The sequence below is a fragment of the Zingiber officinale genome, chromosome 6B (genome assembly GCF_018446385.1).
Source record: "Zingiber officinale cultivar Zhangliang chromosome 6B, Zo_v1.1, whole genome shotgun sequence".
Classification (NCBI taxonomy): Eukaryota; Viridiplantae; Streptophyta; class Magnoliopsida; order Zingiberales; family Zingiberaceae; genus Zingiber; species Zingiber officinale.
In genome coordinates, this window is record NC_055996.1 from 75,242,463 (window position 1) to 75,261,694 (window position 19,232).

Below are 19,232 nucleotides of genomic sequence, written 5' to 3' on the forward strand. Positions count from 1 at the left end.
TAGGATGAGAGAGGGAACCGTAGGAGGTGAAAATTTATAGCAAGGAGGTGGATTTGCAGAAGGGCATTTAATAGGACAGACTGTGTCCTTGCTTCTCACCAGCTACCACCTTTCTCACTTCTTGAGCATCAGTTGCATGCTTTCTTCCTTTCAGCTGGACTCCTTTTGCAGTTTGAGCTTCCATTAAATGCCGTCCATAGCGTTGGGGCCTGACTAGAGATCACCGTAGCATGAACGACATTCAAATTTATATCACAGGCTTCAAATTTGCAAGCCTCTAAGTGCTGTTAGATCACCTAATTGTATGGCGAAAAGAAGGTTTTTCATTGTTGGAGGCATTGAATTGGAGTGGTGGGGGGGGAACGTAAATAGGATTGGTTGGGTGCTGAAAGTTTATTGCTAGCAATTAAATGGACAACCGTTCCTGTGATGAGGAAGATAAAGAGACCATTAGGGGAGATAAATTGGCCAACAGCTCTTTTGCAGCGTTGGCCATCTGACGCTGGAAATTTTTATGCTAAAGAAGAAGAAATAAGACAGTTTGAGGTTGGTTGAACAAACTAAGTAGACTCACAGTACTATTACTCAAGTTTTTAGATGTTGACATGGAGATTAAGAGGTATGGGTTGGTGGGAATATTGCATACTCTGATCCACATTTGGCACTTTATTGTTTTGACAAGGAAACTGTTGGTTGGGTCTGCCATGGAGAAGTTTATACGTTATGCTTAACCTGCATAGAATTTGCTATGTTGACCTAAGGCTTGTATGACCTTTCAATGAAGTAACGTAGCCTCTCAAATGATAGGATGGTCATGGACGCAGCAATGTGAAGATTCTTATCCTTTAGTGATGCTATGTACATCTATTTTTTGATATCATATGTAGTATTTTTTCTGAAAGTTTATATATGAACATCTACTTTTGATTATGTGGATCTTAGATATTATTTTTTTTTTCAAACAACATGTATGATATTATTTGATTAAATTTGTTTGTTGAGATGTTACTTAGTAAATCCAATTAGAAAGGTGGTAAATCGCCCTCTCGGTCAGATCGAGCACATAAGAAAGTAATGCCGAGCATAAGAATATTAAGTGGACCGCAACTTCATCTGTTTCCTGAAAAATAGGAATGTAATTGTAATAAGAGATCCTCGGATGAAAGAGAAAGGTAGGTGCTGCAGTAGTTGATCCAACATATATCCTCGTTGTGTATGACACTGATCAGACTTCAGAGACAAGGTCAAACAGTAAATGTACGCTCGAGAACAAAGAAGAGAGCCAAAAGTCAAACAACTAAAAGTTGGGTAGTTGAGCTCATTGACGGCGAACGTCCGTCTACATCGCAGGCAGTTTGACCGTTTCTTCCAGTTATGACGTCGGTCCAAAGAATTGAAGGCAAGATGAAGGTTGTGAATTATTCCCTCTGAAAAATTTTGCTAATATACATCAGTGTAGATGGAGTGAATATGCAAAATGGAGTGGACCATGAAAACTTTTCCATTTTGCTAGTATACAATGAAGTCCATTGTAGGTGACTCTATCCAGGATAGAGGAAATCTTGAATTGTCTCAAACAATGATTTAATTTGTTGAAGGCAGATTTGTCTTGGACAGAGGAGTCTTTGCACTGTCGCGGACAATGAATAATTTGTTGAAGGCGAATTATGTCTCGAACAGAGGAGTCTTTGCACTGTCACGGACAGTGAGTAGTTTGTTGATGGAAACTTTATCCATGACAGAGGAAATCTTGCATTGTCTCGGACAATGAACAATTTGTTGAAGGTGAATCTGTGTTTCAAACAGAGGAGTTTTTGCATTCTTACGGACACTGAGTAGTTTGTTGAAGGCAACTCTGTCCCTAACAAAGGAAATCTTATATTGTCTCGGACAATGAGAATTTGTTGTAGGCGACTCTATCCATGATAGAGGAAAGCTTTTGAAGTACCCCAGAATTCCTCTGAAATAAGTCATTGGAGGAAATCTGGCTGTAAGAAGACCACAACATGAATGGTGAAGAAAGACATCAATAATTCTTTCTCCATGAAGACTAAGAGAGCAAGAGCAAAAAAAAAAAAAAAAAAAACATCTCCATGAACCAACTTAAAGCATCAGAATCCCTGTCCATAATACAGAAGATCAAAAAAGCATAAAAGAGCAAAAAAGTTCTCCATGAACCAGACTAATTAAAGCATCAGAATCCATAATATTAAAGACCAAGAGAGCAAAAACTTATGAATCTGGGTAAAGTCGAGGTAAATATCTCTTTTATGTGTTAGTCATTATTCCAAAGGCTAGTAGCCGTCCGTAATTTACCTCCTCCGTATTAGTCCTGGGACGAATTGACGAGGACGCTAGAGGTGAACGTATTCACCTTTTGTCACCAAGAGAGCAAAAACTTATTCTCCAACAAAGAAGTTTCAGGATTAGAAATACCCATGATGCCAAGACAGGAGTCTAGGAGACAGTCCTTTGTAACTGCCTCAGACAAATCTGCAACTCTGAAGCTGAATTTCCCAATAGAACTTCTTTCATTTGATATATCATTAGTCTGAGTGGAGAAAAGAGTCTCCAAATAAAGCTTTGAATCACAAAATGGCATCTTTGATGAACATAAACTAACTTGATGCACGATTAATTTATCAAATATGGGAAACAGATTTTCACTGCCGTTTCTCTAGGTCAATGCAATCATAAACACAGGAAGTAATGAAAACCTCCAAAAGAATAGCTTGATAAGAAACCTCCACAACTTCTAAAATAATAACTTGGTAAGAAAATAATCATACTAGATATGTTCATACCAAATTAAGCATGGACACTAAAAAAAAAGAGAGTCGATCCTCTGGATCGTACTTTGCAATCCAGAGGATGAACCACTCTATTCATTGGTCCATTTGAATGAACCCTATCTGTTAAATAGATAGAGTCTATTCAAATGAACCAATCGTCATTTGTGATCCATCCTCTAGTTCATAAAATGCAGATCAGAGGATCCTGACTGCTAAAAAAATATTCCATCGTATAAATTAAACAACCAGATGATATTATTATTGAAGAAAATAAGATCAATGTGGCAATGATAAATATGTGACTTATCTTAAACTCCTTGAGATTATTATTGTGAGCTCCAAATTGTTCAATGGGAAACAAGTTCCGATCAACAGCGTATTCTAGCTTAGCCATACCGGAAACAACTATGCACTCAATAGCTGCAAGGACATGGAAGCACCATAGATTTATCCAAATATTGATTACAGTACGAGTAATTTAATAATGTTGAGTCCAGATAACACTGAATCGGGTGATTGATTGGGTCCAGTTTTATAAAAGTTTTCTATCAGCAAACAGGATAAATCAGTAAGTTCTTCCGACGGACAACTCAGAATTCTAATATTTCATAATTACGTATTTCATTTAGAGAAAAAATTCCTATAAGTAAATTGCTTTTCCCCCCTCCCCTGACACGCGCACCTCCCCTCCCCCCTCTCTCTCCCCCCTTTAAATGTCCGTTCTGCCCCTCTATCTTTTTTGATTTTTTTTTGATTTTTTTAGTTTTATTTTTAAATTTAATTTTATTTATTAATTTTTTCATTCATACTTATAGATTTTTTAATTTTTATTTAATTTAAATTTTTTAATCAATTTTATTTATTATTTTTCATTAATACTTATATATATATATATTTAATTTATTTATTTTTATTTTTTAATTAATTTTGTTTATTATTTTTCATTAATATTTATATTTTTTAAATTTTATTTAAGTTTTATTTTTAATTAATTTTATTTATTATTTTTTAAATACTTATTTAGTTTTATTTTTAATTAATTTTATTTATTATTTTTTAAATATTTATTTAGTTTTATTTCTTTAATCAAATGTGTCGGGAGCAGAATTTGGAGGTAATTTTGATTAAGATTTTTATTTTTATATATTTTCATGTTTTTTTTATTATTAAAGGTACTCTTCATTTGAAAAAATTATTTTTATTCCTAAGTTATGAATGTGTTCACTATTAATTATTAGCATTTTTATTAATTTTAAATATAAACTAAAAATAAATACAAATTATAAACATATAAAAAAATTATTAAAAAAATAAAACTGATAAAAAATGATAAAAAATTGATTAACAAAAAAAAATCAATAAAAAATAAAATTTAAAAAAATCAATTAAAAAAATAACAGTATTATGAAAAAAAATAATAAATTAAATTAATTAAAAAATAAAAACTAAAAACTAAATAAAATTTATATAAAACTGAAAAAATAAGTATTGATAAAAATAATAAATTAAATTAATTAAAAAATAAAATTTAAAATATACTGAAAGTTATTTTTAAACAAAATTAATTAAAAAATTAAATTAGATAAAAATTAAATAAAATAAAAAAAATAGAAGAGGAGGGCACATGCGTCTTTTGGCAGGGAAAGAGGGGAGAAGGAGAGGGGTGTGTGTTAGATGCGGGGTGGAAAAAGCAGCTCTCTTCCTATAAATATATCGTAAATAGGAATGTCTGGTAATAGTTTGATACATGGTCTTGTAGCCCGAGGGGCTATGAGTTATTTAATAATGCCAAGCTAGATGGTGGATTAAGCCGATATTATCACAAACTGTAGTACCTAATTTTGGGGTCCAAGAAACCTTTTTTAAATTCTACAGAGAATAAACATGGGAAGAATAAAATGCTGACAAAGCAATTTATTAATGCAATGATGAATGAGGTGATATTGAATTGGGATGATCCATTTAGTTCATGAAATTTTTTTTTATCGATTCTCAGCAGGTAAATTAAAAAATATTCATGGTGGATGATTCAAAAGTTTAACATTCTATAATTGCATGATTTATTTAAAATAAAAATTTATATAAATACATCATAACTAAGAATCGAACTGGAGTATAATAAAGCCTTGTCAAACTCTTTATTTTTATTTTTGATTAATTTATCCAATAAATAGATAAACGACTAGATCATATAAGAATTCATTAATTATAAAAGATGATCATGAGCAAAATTATTAAAAAAAAATGGGCACTGTGTGCCGACACACCAAGGCTTTATCGTACGTATCTCATTGTGTACATCTTGTGTACATATATATATTTTTTTGTGTTTATAACTTAAATATTATGCCCTAAGTTTAAAAAAAAATGCCCCTGATACACACGTGCACCCTAAGATAAGTAGATAACATTCGTTTAACAAAGAGAATGGGCCAATTGATCGGCTAACATTTGATATTGTCATGACAAACAGTCAGCCCGCATGTGATGGTTTGAGGACTGATGCAGCAAATCTTCCACATACCATACCTAGTGAATCAACATTTTTGTTTTTAATTGACATCAGTTTGAACTGAAATAGCAACGAAGGTGAAAAGGGGAAATTCCAGTTTGGAAAGCGGAGAGAAATCCTCTTGGTCCTTGCAGCAAAAGGTAAAATCCTCACCCCCAGGGTTCTCACCGACTGAACCCACGGTCATTATAAGGGAGATAAATCGCAGCACCCGAATTAACATAGGACGGACCGAGTGAGATACAAGGATAAGAAATTTATTCTCCAGTTGTCACTGAGTTTCGACCCATCCGATTGGAGTGAGAGAAGAGAGAGTGAGAGAGGAGTAACAACGAGTCAGATCCTGTTTATAATAAATAGATTAGAAGGAGGCGACGGTTAGTAGCGGAGAGGGGGGGCGAAGATCCGAATCCTCGACATGTAATGGAGGCAGCGATGAAAGCGACGGTCTGCTCGTCGACAAATCTGCATGAACGCGTAAAGGCATTACAATCAATAATAGGTAATTAAGTATTAATTATAAAAATGATATAGAAGTAATCAAAAAGGAAATTGGGAATAATATAGAATTTAGGCTTTTGCACCATGATTTTTCAAGTGAACTTGAATTCAATATCGAGGCGGGTTTGATTTAATCTTTTTTCACGGATATACTTCGGTTGAACAATTCAAGAAGATCATTGGCGTGACTGCTGCTCATCTTTCCTTAGCTCTCATGTGCTTAATTCAACCATCTCTTTGTCCGCAATGAAATGTTCTTGCTTCTGCTGACCTTCATCAAGTCTGGTCAGCTACTCTAAATCAGCTTAGAATAAGATGAGGTCGATTCTTGGAGAGAGTGACACATATTATAGGGCTCACCGGGAGTTACCCAATGCGCAAGTCATCAAGGAGCCTCAAATAATATAAAACGGAGAAACAAAATGGAAAATTGATGGAGTAAAGAAGATGACATGAGCTAGGATGATCATACCTTAGCTAAGATAAAGCATATCTTATGATCCCCTCTTTTAGTATCTCTCTCTCCTTACCTTACTTATATAGGGAGAGAAGTCTAACAGACATCTCTCAGGGAGAAAGTCAAACGAAACATCTCATTGAAGAGTATTGCAATAACCACCATGTCCCTTCACTCGTCATGTTTGTTCGCTTGTCATGTCCCTTCACATGTAGGAAGTCAGGAGGCCACTTGGGAAGTCGACGAGGTTGAGAAGTTGGAAGTCGAGAGGTCGGGAAGTAGACGACTTGAGAAATCGAGAACTCGACAATCGGGAGGTCGGTGACTCATGAGGTCGAAATATCTATGTTGACCAAGTCATGAATACTTGGTGTTGACCGAGTTCATGCCACATGGCTTCTATATTGACCAAATTCTGACTTTGTTCTACATAACTTCTATATTAACCCAGTCAAGGGTCTGTCATGTTTAGGACTGTAAATGAATCAAGCGTTCATGAACAAGCTTAGTGTTCGACTTGGTAAGAACTTGTTTATGTTCATTCAATACATCAAATTAATTAAATAAACAAGTTTGAACAACTCGTTAAGCTAAACAAACAAGCTTGAACGCATATATGTTCAGCTCGTTAAGTTCATGAACAACGTTCGTGAATAACATTCGTTAACAATGTTCGTAAACAATATTCATAAACAATGTTCATGAACCATATTCATTAATAAAACTCTTTTTAATATGTTAAATAAATAATATAATAAAATAAAATTAATTAATTAATTAAAGTTAATTATCAAGCTCAATAACTAATCAAATAATTAAAAGTTTCAAATAATCAAACAAACTTGAATTGAGAGCTCGATAATATTTAAATGAACCAAACTAAAATCATGCTTAAACCAAGCTCAAGCCAAGCTTGAATTGAGAGTTCGATAACATCTAAACAAACCAAGCTCAATCCAAGCTTCAAACAAGTTCAAGCTCATAAAAAATAAACCAAGTCAAGCTTCAAACATGCTGAAGCTCATAAAAAATAAACAACGTTCGTGAATAACAAGCTCATTAAGTTCATGAACAACGTTCGTGAATAACATTCGTGAACAATGTTCGTAAACAATATTCATGAACAATGTTCATGAACCATATTCATTAATAAAACTCTTTTCAATATGCTAAATAAATAATAAAATAAATTAAAATAAATTAAATAATTAATTAAAGTTAGTTATCAAGCTCAATAACCAATCAAATAATTAAAAGTTTCAAATAATCAAATAAGCTTAAATTTCAAGCTCGATAATATTTAAATGAACCAAACTAAAACCATGCTTAAACCAAGCTCAAGCCAAGTTTGAATTGAGAGTTCGATAACATATAAACAAACCAAGCTCAAGCTCATAAAAAATAAACCAAGTCAAGCTTCAAACAGGCTCAAGCTCATAAAAAATAAACCAAACCAAACTTGAACAATCATTTCAAAAGTTTGGTTCATTTTAAGCTTGGCTCGACTCGGCTTGGTTACCTTATCAAACAAGCTTGAACAACCCAAAGTTTGTCTCGGCTCAGCTCGGCTCGTTTATAGCCCTAGGCATGTTAACCCCTTGAAAGGGCACCTCCCACGTTGTGTGGGCCCCACAATGCCCCTAGGCACGTACACCAGGCGTGGACGCCGGGAATCCTAAACTAGATCATTTAAGAGTGTCCCGACCACTCAGTCACAGACGTTCATTGTGGACGGGCAGTCAGGTTAGATATCAATTTCCTATATATATGAAACTTGATATCCTACTCGATTGACCACCAGCAACTTAGTAGTCGAGGCACCCGAAAGTGATTCAGGAGCCCCAAAGGGAATGCACTTGGGGTGCCTGAATCACTTTCAGGCATCCCAACCACTCAATCGTAGATGCACGTCACAGATGGGCAGTCGAGGAGGATAACACTCCTTAATTTGTTGGGTGTGACCCCTAAAGCTATCTTTTTTATCTCTCACCCTATATCCTACTATCAACCAGAAGAGGAAATGCCTTATACGAATGACATGTTGGTATAGTTGGCACCAATGGTTAAACCTGAGTTTTGATAAATGACAAATAGGTTAAAGTTAGATGTGTTGCGATCTAACATTGTTACCGAGTGAGCAGGATTGACTAACCCTAGTCAAGATGTTCGATTCCTTATTGGTTGAAGACTGGATGTGTGATTTAGGTAAGTCGGGATGTTCGATTCCCGACAGGTTGAAATCCAGATGTTGGTTCATGCAAAGGTCGGGATGTGCGATTCTCGATTGGAGAAGACCGGATGTGCGATTTCGATAGGTCGGGATGTACGATCCCCGATTGAGAAGACCAGATGTGCGATTTCAGTAGGTCGGGATGTGTGATTTCTTATTGGAAAAGATCGGATGTGCGATTCCGGTAGGTTGGGATATTTGATTCCCAAAGTCCGGATGTGTGATTCTAGAGGTAACTCTACATCCAGTAAGTAGGGGTAAGTCACTAGAGGAGAGTGACTAAGTGAGGGCATATCCCCGTTCGAAGGGACAGTAGGCGTCAGTCCAATTTAGGTCTATTTCAAAAACCTAAATTGAAACCCTGACTTGATCCTAGTCTCGGGGAGACAGGATCAAATTACTACTTCTTATTATTATTGTGCTAATATTGTCTTGCAAGTTATTGGACTAACACTTTTTGCAGGGTAAAAGAATCACAAAAGGCCTCGGGTGAATAGTGTCAGAGACACCTTCCATGGTATGGAAGGTGTCTTCGCACTATTTATAGAAGGTGCCTTCAGTGTCATAGAAGGCCCTTCCGCAGGATAAAATTCAGATTTCGTCACAGATAAGGAGAGGGTGGTTTATGATCAAATTTCTTACATTGGAGGCGCTTTCAAAGCTATGGAAGGTGTCTTCCATACTCAATAAAAGGATGTTTCACCCAAGGTTTCTTCAACAACTTCTATGTAAGCTTCTACACGTTCGATCGACTTTCCGACTGCTCCGGCTTACTGTTGTTGCCCTGCTATGACTCTATTACGCTCGACTACCACCGAGAAGCCGTCGAAACATAGAGCTCAAAGCAGACCATCTACAAAAGTGTTTGGTAACCTAATTTAATTTACTGTACTTACTTTCAACAAACGAGAAGTGTAGTGTGTTATACTTCTCCAATTCTCTTTGTATTTGATTACTCTTCCGATGGTTCTGGAAGAGGATTTAGTGAATTACCCAACGATAGGTCCGCAGGACCTGGGTCTTGGAGTTGAAGTCGTCAAAGGCTCTGAACCAAGTAAAACAGTATGCGTATTCTTTTGCTTATTTTTCTACTTCACTTTCTTACTTAGTTTTCCGCTGCACTTACTTTGATTTCAAAATAGAAAAATAAGCTTATGAAAACCACGTGATTCACCCCCCCTTCTCATGTGCGTCTCGATCCAACATGACCCATTCATCCTTTTCTAAAGTCATTGTCGTAAGTATACCAAGTTAGTTTTAATGTGATCAATTGAGTTAAGTTAGACTCTATGGAGTTGATGTTTTGTGTCTAAGTATATAAGATCTTAGGAACACAAGAAGTCGAGTGGAAGACGCAATAAACGAGAATGATGGCAAGGGAAGGGAATTGACTGGCTTAGTGCATCCGAGGAATGAGGAGTTGTGGAAAAGTACACCGGTGGATGAGAAGGGCGCGCACGACGCATCTGAGGGCCGAGAAGCCAGGAGGAAGTCTTCTCGAGGAGAAGATCGAAGTTGAATTTGGATGAGCTCAACTTTGAACAGTCAGAGTATCACCCAAGTAACTAGATGAGAAAATGGTCAACTTCTAAGTTGACCGTTTCCAGGCGCTTGGACCGAGTCCATGCACTCGAGAAGGGCAGCCACGTCAACATAGCCATTGTCGAAGAGGATCTGCATGCGGAGTCCACCTCAGCAAACTTTAAGAACCTAGACTGGGTCCAAGCGCCTGAGAAGTCCAGAATAGTTGGAGAAAGCCATTGCAGAGTGACTCGACTTGATAGAGTCCAGATGCCCAGGAAGTGTCATGTCAGTAAACAGCTAGATTCAACCAGTATACTATAAATAGAGTCCTAGTGCTCGAAGTTCAAATACAACATGCTCATTTTAATCTTCATATTATGTAATTTGATTTTAAGCTTTCAATTGGTGTAATGGGCTGCTCTGCCTCTAACTCTGTCTAAGAAAGAGCTCTTCTTAGTGTACTTTCATTGCCTTGGATTAACAATAATTCTATTTGAAAACTACAAAGATGGCGCGCTAGGCATGGTGGATTGGTGCTTGACTGGTAGAAGACCTTTTACTCCATGGAAAAGCCTCCTTCTACTCTTGCGCGCACAGAGACAAGCCAACAAAATATCAGCACCCAAAGACCAGGGGAGTCCCTAGCGAAGACCCTCTAATGCTCAACTCAGTACAAATCTGGCGAGTGGTTCAAGGATTATGCGGCGTCCATCTAGGGTTTCCTTACCGAAGTGGTTCTACTCCAGTAAGGAATTCTTTCTCCATCCCTACCTCAGAAGTTCCTCTACCGACGTGGTTGCGAATGCCGGAGTTTCCAACAGAAGTAGCCGACTTCACATATTCTTCTCTGGTGTGTACTATTCTGAAACTGACGTTGAGGCTACTACGGACTCCTTGTGGATATGGTTATGGAAGCCGTAGATTCCGGCAAACTCAGTGTGTATCCATCTCCAGTAGAAGAAGAGCTAGTATTATCTTCACTGTATCTTCTGCTTTGGCAAGGCATTCCATCGAGAGACAAAGGATTCTAATAGAACATCACTGTTCAACTCATCACAATTCCGACAGAAAATTCTTCCTCTTATTGTTGGAATTTTGTCTTTGTTTCTGTCTTGTTGGAATTCTGATGATTCCCTGTTGATGCTGATTTTGTGTTGTTTCCCCTGTTTTGTCTAAGCTATCAACTGTGTGTGGTTCATGCTGTTGGGAGTTGTAGATCAAAGGGTTGGTCGCTGTGTTGCTATTCACCGGCTCTGGGGGTTCCAGATCTGGGCTTTTCGTGTAACGGCGATGGGTAGTTGATTGGAGTTGATTACAAAAGAGTGGTTTGGATAGTTTAGTTTGCTTTTAACTCCAAATCACTCTTTTGTAATCAACTCCAAGAATGTTTCATATTTAGTTATTAGTTTACTTTTGTATTTGATCTATGTGTTATTTCCTCATGATGCATGTCTGATTGTTTAGCTTCATACTTTGTTTAATTTCATTTATGTATGATTGTTGATCTTGTATCATAGCGTGACAATGTCGTACAGGTTTAACTTTTATGCATAGTTAGGTTTTATTTAATTGTTGTTAAGTAGTTTAGTCAATTGCTTTTGTTTAACCGTTACTTTCTTTATGCATGTTTGAGTTCTTTGTTATATTTCATATTATGCCCATTGATAGATGTTCTTACATTGTAGCGTGACAATGTGGTGTAAGAAAATCTTCAATGGTTAGATAGGATAGTTGGTTAATTTCTTGTATGCATGTTTATGGTGTTTTCCGTAGCATAGAGTGACACTGCTATAGCTTTATCATTGTTGGTTAGTTAGAGTTTCATCTATTGCATTAGATTTAGAGAACAACCCTAAAACAAAACCCCCATTGTTTGATTCCATCTAAAAACAAACGTCCTATCATTAGTTCCGTGAGAGAGATAACCCAGTCGTCTGTTATACTATCTTAGCGTAGGTTAAGAGGTTCGCTATATTAGAAATTAATTAATTTGATTTAAGTGAGTGATAGTCGCACACTCATCATTACCTTGACTTGACTCTTAGATCTAGGGTTAGTCCTATAGTTATATGGAACTCTATGATAAGAAAACACATCCTTCTAGACTTTAGATTTGTAGCTCAAACTCTTTCTACCATTGGATGGTTCTTGTTTATCTATCCCTAGATTATGCTCATTTGACCCCTTAAAGTTATTTTGCATTCATTTTAAGGTCTTTTCCAATTTATCAAGTCTTGACCTCAAAGGTTTGATTTTTAATCCTTAAATCCTTGGATTTAGATTTGGAATTTTCTTGATTTTCTTGGGTATTTTTACTTTTAGGTATATACCTAAAATCTTTAGAGTTATTGCATAAGCAATTTTCTAACTTTTACCCTTAGGAAAGTTGTTCTAGTATGATATGATATATTTTTTCTATAATTCTATCATGCTTCCTATTTTCATGATAAATAGCATTGAAATGATAAAGATTAGACCTAGCATGCTTTTTTTTGCCCCCAGGGCATAGCGCAGACGGTAGGCGCATGACATCTCTGTCGTAATGGCCAGAGGTCGATTCTCAGGAACTAACGACCTGGTGTTTACCCAACATGCGCCTAACGTCTGTATACCTGCATGTACCTCCCTCTATATCTGTGTGATCGTAATGGATTTACCTTTAAAGGGATTGCATCAATAAATGATATCTTGGGTTTGCTCTTAGTAGCTCCCCCTTGAGTTGAGATTCCCCCTTTGACCTTCATCAGTTTCTTCCCGTTAGAACATTGACTTTGATCATGCCCCTTTTGGTTGCAAGAGAAGCACTCAATGTGCTCCTTGCCTTTTCTTACAACGAGGCTGACTTCCTTGGGTTTCTCCTTACCCTTAGGTGTCAAATGACCATTTTTCTTGGTCAATTTTGGACACTTACTCTTGCAATGTTCATTTTCGCTACACTCAAAATAAATAATGTGACTTTTATTATTAACAATTGAAATTGTTATACCTTTGTTTGTAGGAGTGACATTTGATTCTCCATTTAATCTGAATGTAAAAGCTTCTTCTTGATCCAGCATTGATGGTCGACACTCCTCAATCCTTGAGATGGATGTCTCTTCATCTTCATCATCGGATGTTGAGCATTCCTCAACCTTCGAATTCTCATGCACATCAAACAAGGAGTATGCTCCTTTACTTGTATCTTTGCACTCCTTTAAGGATGGATCTTCTTGACTTGGTACAATGGAGGGAACTTCATGAATTTTTGCCAACTTGCTCCAAAATTCCTTAGCATTTTTATACTCTTCAATCTTGCTCAAGATGTTGCTTGACAATAAGTTGACCAACAATTTGATCACTTTGTCATTGACCTCGCATATTTGAATTTGCTCCTTGCTCCATGTTCTCTTGTTGATGATTTTTCCTTTGTCATTTGTTGGAGGTTGAAAGTCTTCCATTAAAGCAAACCATTGCTCTATCTTTATCATGAAAAAGTTTTCAATTCTTGATTTTCAAAAATCGAAGCTTGTAGATGTGAATGGTGGAGATATACTTGTGTCATATTTGAGTCCATCTCATAAATTCATCTTAAAGTTGAACTCTTTTGATAAAGTCTTTGACTTGTTGAAATTAGAGCTTTAACTTCTTCTTCCTCTAGCTCTTTGCCCTTTCTGGCGACGAGTCCAGTGAAAAATGGTCTCGTTCTGATATCACTTGTTGGGACACTTCAAAGCTAGGGGTGAATAGCTCCCTCGCTTCGTCGATGATGATCTTTTACTACGGAAATACTCGAAGCGAACTCCTCCAATACTAACACAAGGTTTTACTTGGTATACACCTCAGGAAGAGGTGATGAATCCAAGGATCCACACCCAAGCACACTCTCCACTATGAAAACACTCCTTCTCGGAATAATCCGGAGGTGGAGAAACCTCGTACAAGCTCACATAAGAATACAACTCAAAACAAGAAGTAAATGTACACAAATACAATAAAAACCTCTTCTTGCCTGATCTCTTGTAGCTTATAATCACCTCTTGAACCTTGGAAGTGCAACAATATTTGTCTCCAAGAAGCTTCAAGAACCGACGACAATGGTGGAGAAGAATTGGTGAAAGTGTTGTAGCGTTTGAACTAGTCATCGCCTTTGTATCTACGCTTTTAGGGGTCCCAATCGATTGGACATGCTCTCAATTGATTGTCATGTCAGATCCCAATGATCACAATTGTCCAAAGCTTTCAACCTGCGCAACTGTCATATTACAATTGATTGACCAATTGATTGGGGATGCTTCAATTGATCAACTGATCGATTCAGAACACCTCTGTGCTCTCACAGAAGACCCAGAATCGATTGACCCAGCTACCTCACAATCTCGCGAGAAAACTTAGCCCAATCGATCGACTGATTGATTGGGGAGTAGCTTAATCGATCGGCTGATCGATTGGGAACCTTTCTGTGCTTGTAAGAATGACCGCCAATCGATTAGATTGGGCTGCCTTTGGTTGCAGCACTGTCACAATCAAGATCGACTAATCGATTAGGCTCTCACTCAATCGATCACATGATCGATTGACCAACCCTAACTTGCTTAGCTCAAGTCTAGGGTTCTCATGTCTAACATCTACTCAACTGTGACCTATTAGGACTCCTCATTACCTAGCAGCTAGTCAAACTTGACATGCTGGGATTTCGTCACCAAGTGTCCGGTCAACCCTTTAACCTACTTGGATTTTTCTCCTCATGCCAAGTGTCCGATCAACCTTGACCCACTTGGACTTACCGTCTCATGTCAAGTGTCTGATCACCCATGACCCACTTGGGCTTCCACTCATCAGATGTTCGGTCAACCTTGACCCACTTGGATTTTGACTGTCTAGCTTCACTCACCAGGACTTTCCCACCTACCTTCACTCACCAGAATTTTCATTTACCTAGCTTCACTCACTAGAACTTCCTAACTACCTAGTTTCACTCACCAGGACTTTCTCACTGCCTAGCTTTACTCACTAGGGTTTTTCACTTGACTTTACTCACCAGCATTTTTTCCATCTGCCTAGCTTCACTCGCTACGACTTTCCAATTGTCTAGTTTAACTCAGTAGGATTTTTACACCAAGTGTCCGGTCAACACTGATCCACCTGGATTTTCTTAATCTGTCAATCTTCCCGTTGGACTTGCCTTTGCCTAACCTCTAGTTAGGACTTCCCAATCAAGTATCTGATTAACCTTGACCTACTTGATTCTTCTGGTCAACCTTTGACCGTCAGTCTCCCATATGGAGAATTGCTTCTGCAATATCTATATATTGTCAAACATCGAAACTCAAACATCAAGGCTTAAATTTGAGCTAACTCAAGCTTAATCAACCTAGTTAACCTTGACTTAAGAGAAATTGCACCAATATATTTTTCCTATATCATCTCATCCTCTAACTAAACTAGTCATCTAGCTAGGGTATATATATAAAAGAGTCCTATCGTCTCCGACCACTCGTTCGCAACACGCGTCCATGACTGAGTGGTTGAGGCATCTGGAAGTGATTCGGATACTCCGAGTGCATTCACTTCCAAGGGCCCCAATCACTCAGTCACGGACTTGCAACTTATTTTTTTTTATCATTTTTCCTACTCTCACATTTTAATTACAACTCTGAATCACTCGTTTTAAAGGGATAAGTATTTTGATGGTATATATGTGAATTTGAATCTTAAGGTGGCCAAATATGCAAAATATATTTCTAACAAAAACATATCACAATTTGTCTCGATTGTGGGTCAATGATCAAAGAATAGGTAAGCGATGACATGTAGTAGTTAGGGAAATTTATGATTAGTCGAATTAAGTCAAAACTTGTCATATCAATTACCGCTAAATTTTTTTAATATTTCTACTTACATATAATTATATATCTAGTCAACTTAAGTTTGGCCAAGCTCTATCTCAATTCTACTTCAACTCGATCGCAATTGAACCGCCATTTTCTTTTCCTTCATTAAATTCATCTTCCTCTCAAATTTGTGATGTATGCATGGCCAACAACTAGTCTAATTGTGTCATATTTTTTTTTGTACTAATTTAAGACGACTAAAGCATAAGTCTTGTAGATTGTGTATAATTTATCAAGTTGCATATGTTTATGCAATGTTGACAACCTTTTTTTTTTGGTTCATTTACTTATCAAGTAAGTCATAATAAACATACTGTGAGGATTAATACTTAGATGACAATTCCACGTTCTTCCGCTAGACACTAAATCCAGGAGCTATTGTATTGCATCATCATTGAGCAACAAGTTGCAACCTTCCATAAATCCATTCAGTTAGTCACCACCACCAGAAAAATGAACGACTCTCTTTCTTAGACCCTCGGTCGAACAAGTTGGGTGCAATATGAAATCCGACATGCCTGGCGCCGCAGGGACGCTCCCTTCGTCGTTCCTCCCACCGATGACTGACTTCCAACTAAAGGACACGAACCCTCTCCTCGGAGGCGGCGGCGGCGGCGGAAAGGCTGCCGCCTTCGACCTGGTGGAGAAGATGGAGTACTTGTTCGTGCGGGTGGTGAAGGCGCGCGACCTGCCGGCCATGGATCTCACCGGAAGCCTCGACCCCTACGTGGAGGTGGTGCTCGGCAACTTCAAGTGCGTCACGAAGCACTTCGAGAAGAACCATAGCCCCGAGTGGAACGAGGTGTTCGCGGTCCCCAAGGACCAGGTCCAGGGTTCCAGCCTGGTGGTGGAGCTCAAGGACAAGGATTTCGTGGTCGACGACTTCGTCGGCCGCGTCGCGTTGGACATCGTCGAAGTGCCGACGCGTGCGCCGCCGGAAAGCCCGCTGGCGCCGGAATGGTATCGGTTGGAGGACGCGTCAGGGAGGAAGCTGGAGAGGGGCGAACTGATGCTCGCCGTCTGGTTCGGCACGCAGGCCGACGAGGCCTTCCCCTTCGCGACGCACCCCGATGTCACGCCCGCCGTCGACCGTAGAATCCACAGCGTTTACAACCGGTCCAAGGTGTATCATGCGCCGCGGCTGTGGTACCTGCGAGTCAACATCATCAACGCCCACGACGTCTTCGTCTCCGACGAGAACAGGATTCCTGAAGTGCTCTGCAAGGCCAAGCTCGGGAGCCAAGTGTTCGTCACCAAGCCCATCAAGTCCCGCTCCAACATCTTCACCTGGAACGAGGTGTTCTTCTTCGTGGCCTCTGAGCCATTCGAGAACGACACTCTCTTCCTCTCCGTAGAAGATCGCGTCAGCCCCACCAAGGACGAGGTCCTCGGCCGCGTCCACCTCCCCCTGACCAGCATCAACAAGCGCCCTGACGACCGCAACGTCCGCCCCAAGTGGTACGACCTCAAGAAGCCCGTTTTCGCCGTCGACGTCGACCAGCTCAAGGCGGACAAGTTCGCTAGCAAGGTCCAGGCCCGCGTCAGCCTCGACGGCGGCTACCACGTCAGCGCCGAGCCTGTGCAGTACGCCGGCGACTTTCGCCCATCGGCGAAGCAGCTGTGGAAAAAGCCCGTCGGCGTGCTCGAGCTCGGCGTCCTGCAGGCGGAGGGGCTCCTGCCGACGAAGACGCGCGACGGGAAGGGCGCCTGCGACGCCTACTGCGTCGCCAAGTTCGGCCACAAGTGGGTGCGCACGCGCACCGCCGTCTCTGATCTGAGCCCACGGTTCCACGAGCAGTACAATTGGGACGTGTATGACCACGCCACAGTGCTCACTGTCGCCGTCTTCGACAACAATCAACTCGACGACTCCGCCGGCGGCGGAAACAGAGACTCTGTGCTCGGGAAAGTGAGGATTCGGCTCTCCACTCTCGAAACCGACCGCGTGTACTCCAACTCGTACCCGTTGCTGGTGCTTCAACCCTCCGGCGTCAAGAAAACAGGGGATATCCACCTCTCCGTCAGATTCTCCATCACCTCGACACTAAACACTCTGCTCCTCTACTCAAAGCCCCTGCTCCCCAAGCTGCATTACTCCCACCCGCTGCCGCTCTCGCAACAGCAGCAAGCGGCGCTCCGCGGACACGCGGCCAACGCGGTCGTGGCCCGTCTCGGCCGGATGGAGCCGCCGCTGAGGAGGGAGGTGGTGACGTACATGCTGGAATCGCAGATGCATCAGTGGAGCTTGCGGCGGTGCACGGCGAACCTACAGCGTCTCTTGTCGGCCTTCTCGGGCGTGCGTATGCTCGCAGGGTGGTTCGTCGACGTGTGCCATTGGGCGAACCCGATAACCACTCTGTTGGTGCACGTCCTGTACCTCTTGGCCGTCTGCTTCCCGGCGTCGGTTCTTCCGACGGCGCTCCTCTACATGGTTTTTATCGCGGCGTGGAGGTACAGATTCCGTCCGCGGAAGCCGCCGCACATGGACGCGAAGGTTTCAAACGTGGAGAAGGTGAATCCGGAAGAGCTGGACGAGGAGCTGGACACGTATCCGACGGCGAGGAGCCCGGAGGTGGTGCACGCGAGGTACTTCAAGTTGAGGAATCTGGCGACGAATGTACAGGTACAGGCGGGGAACGTGGCTACGCAGGGGGAGAGGTTGCACCAGCTGCTGTCGTGGAGAGATCCACGGACGACGGTCATGTTCATGGCGTTCTGCCTGGTGGCGGCGGTGACTCTCTACGCGATAGAGTTCAGGCTGGTAGCGTTGGCAGCGGGACTGTGGGTGATGCGGCATCCCAAGTTGAGGAAGAAGATGCCATCGACGGCGGCCAACCTTTTCCGGCGGTTGCCGGCTAGGACCGACACCTTGCTTTAGAGTCAGGGAAGGACTATCCACTGCCCCCACGGGCGAGATCAACTGGTTATGACATGAATTCTTGCAGCATGAGTCGAGAGGTCGAGGGTCTGTGGCAGCAAATGCGATAACATCAATATCTGTCCGTGCTAAACACCTGAGACCACCATGTCATAGCTGGGCCCGTATTCACCGTGATTTACTCCCTCTCATACTTGTGGGGCCGGGTTGAGGGGGCCGCTGGGTTGGCGGTTCTAACCTTTTGCAGCAGGGAAGGACTATCCACCACCACCACCACCACCACCACCGCCGCCCACATAGCAGTAAGTAGACGGAGATTCGCCCCTTGAAGTTAAGGGGCTGAACCTCGGGCTAATGGCTTAAAATTTTATACCCCATGTAATTTACTCTTCGTCCACTTATCTACTAGTCACCCTAATTTATCTCTTCCATGTTACTACTAATTTATCTCTTCCATGTTACTACTAG

General features: G+C 40.4%; 1 protein-coding gene across 1 annotated transcript; it reads left to right on the plus strand.

The window, feature by feature from the left end:
• Window positions 1–16,280: 16,280 nt before the first annotated feature.
• Window positions 16,281–19,232, plus strand: LOC121990297 (FT-interacting protein 7-like). The gene has a single exon (XM_042544459.1). It carries the CDS (start codon window positions 16,389–16,391, stop codon window positions 18,762–18,764), a length of 2,376 nt encoding a protein of 791 aa, XP_042400393.1. The 5' UTR covers window positions 16,281–16,388; the 3' UTR covers window positions 18,765–19,232.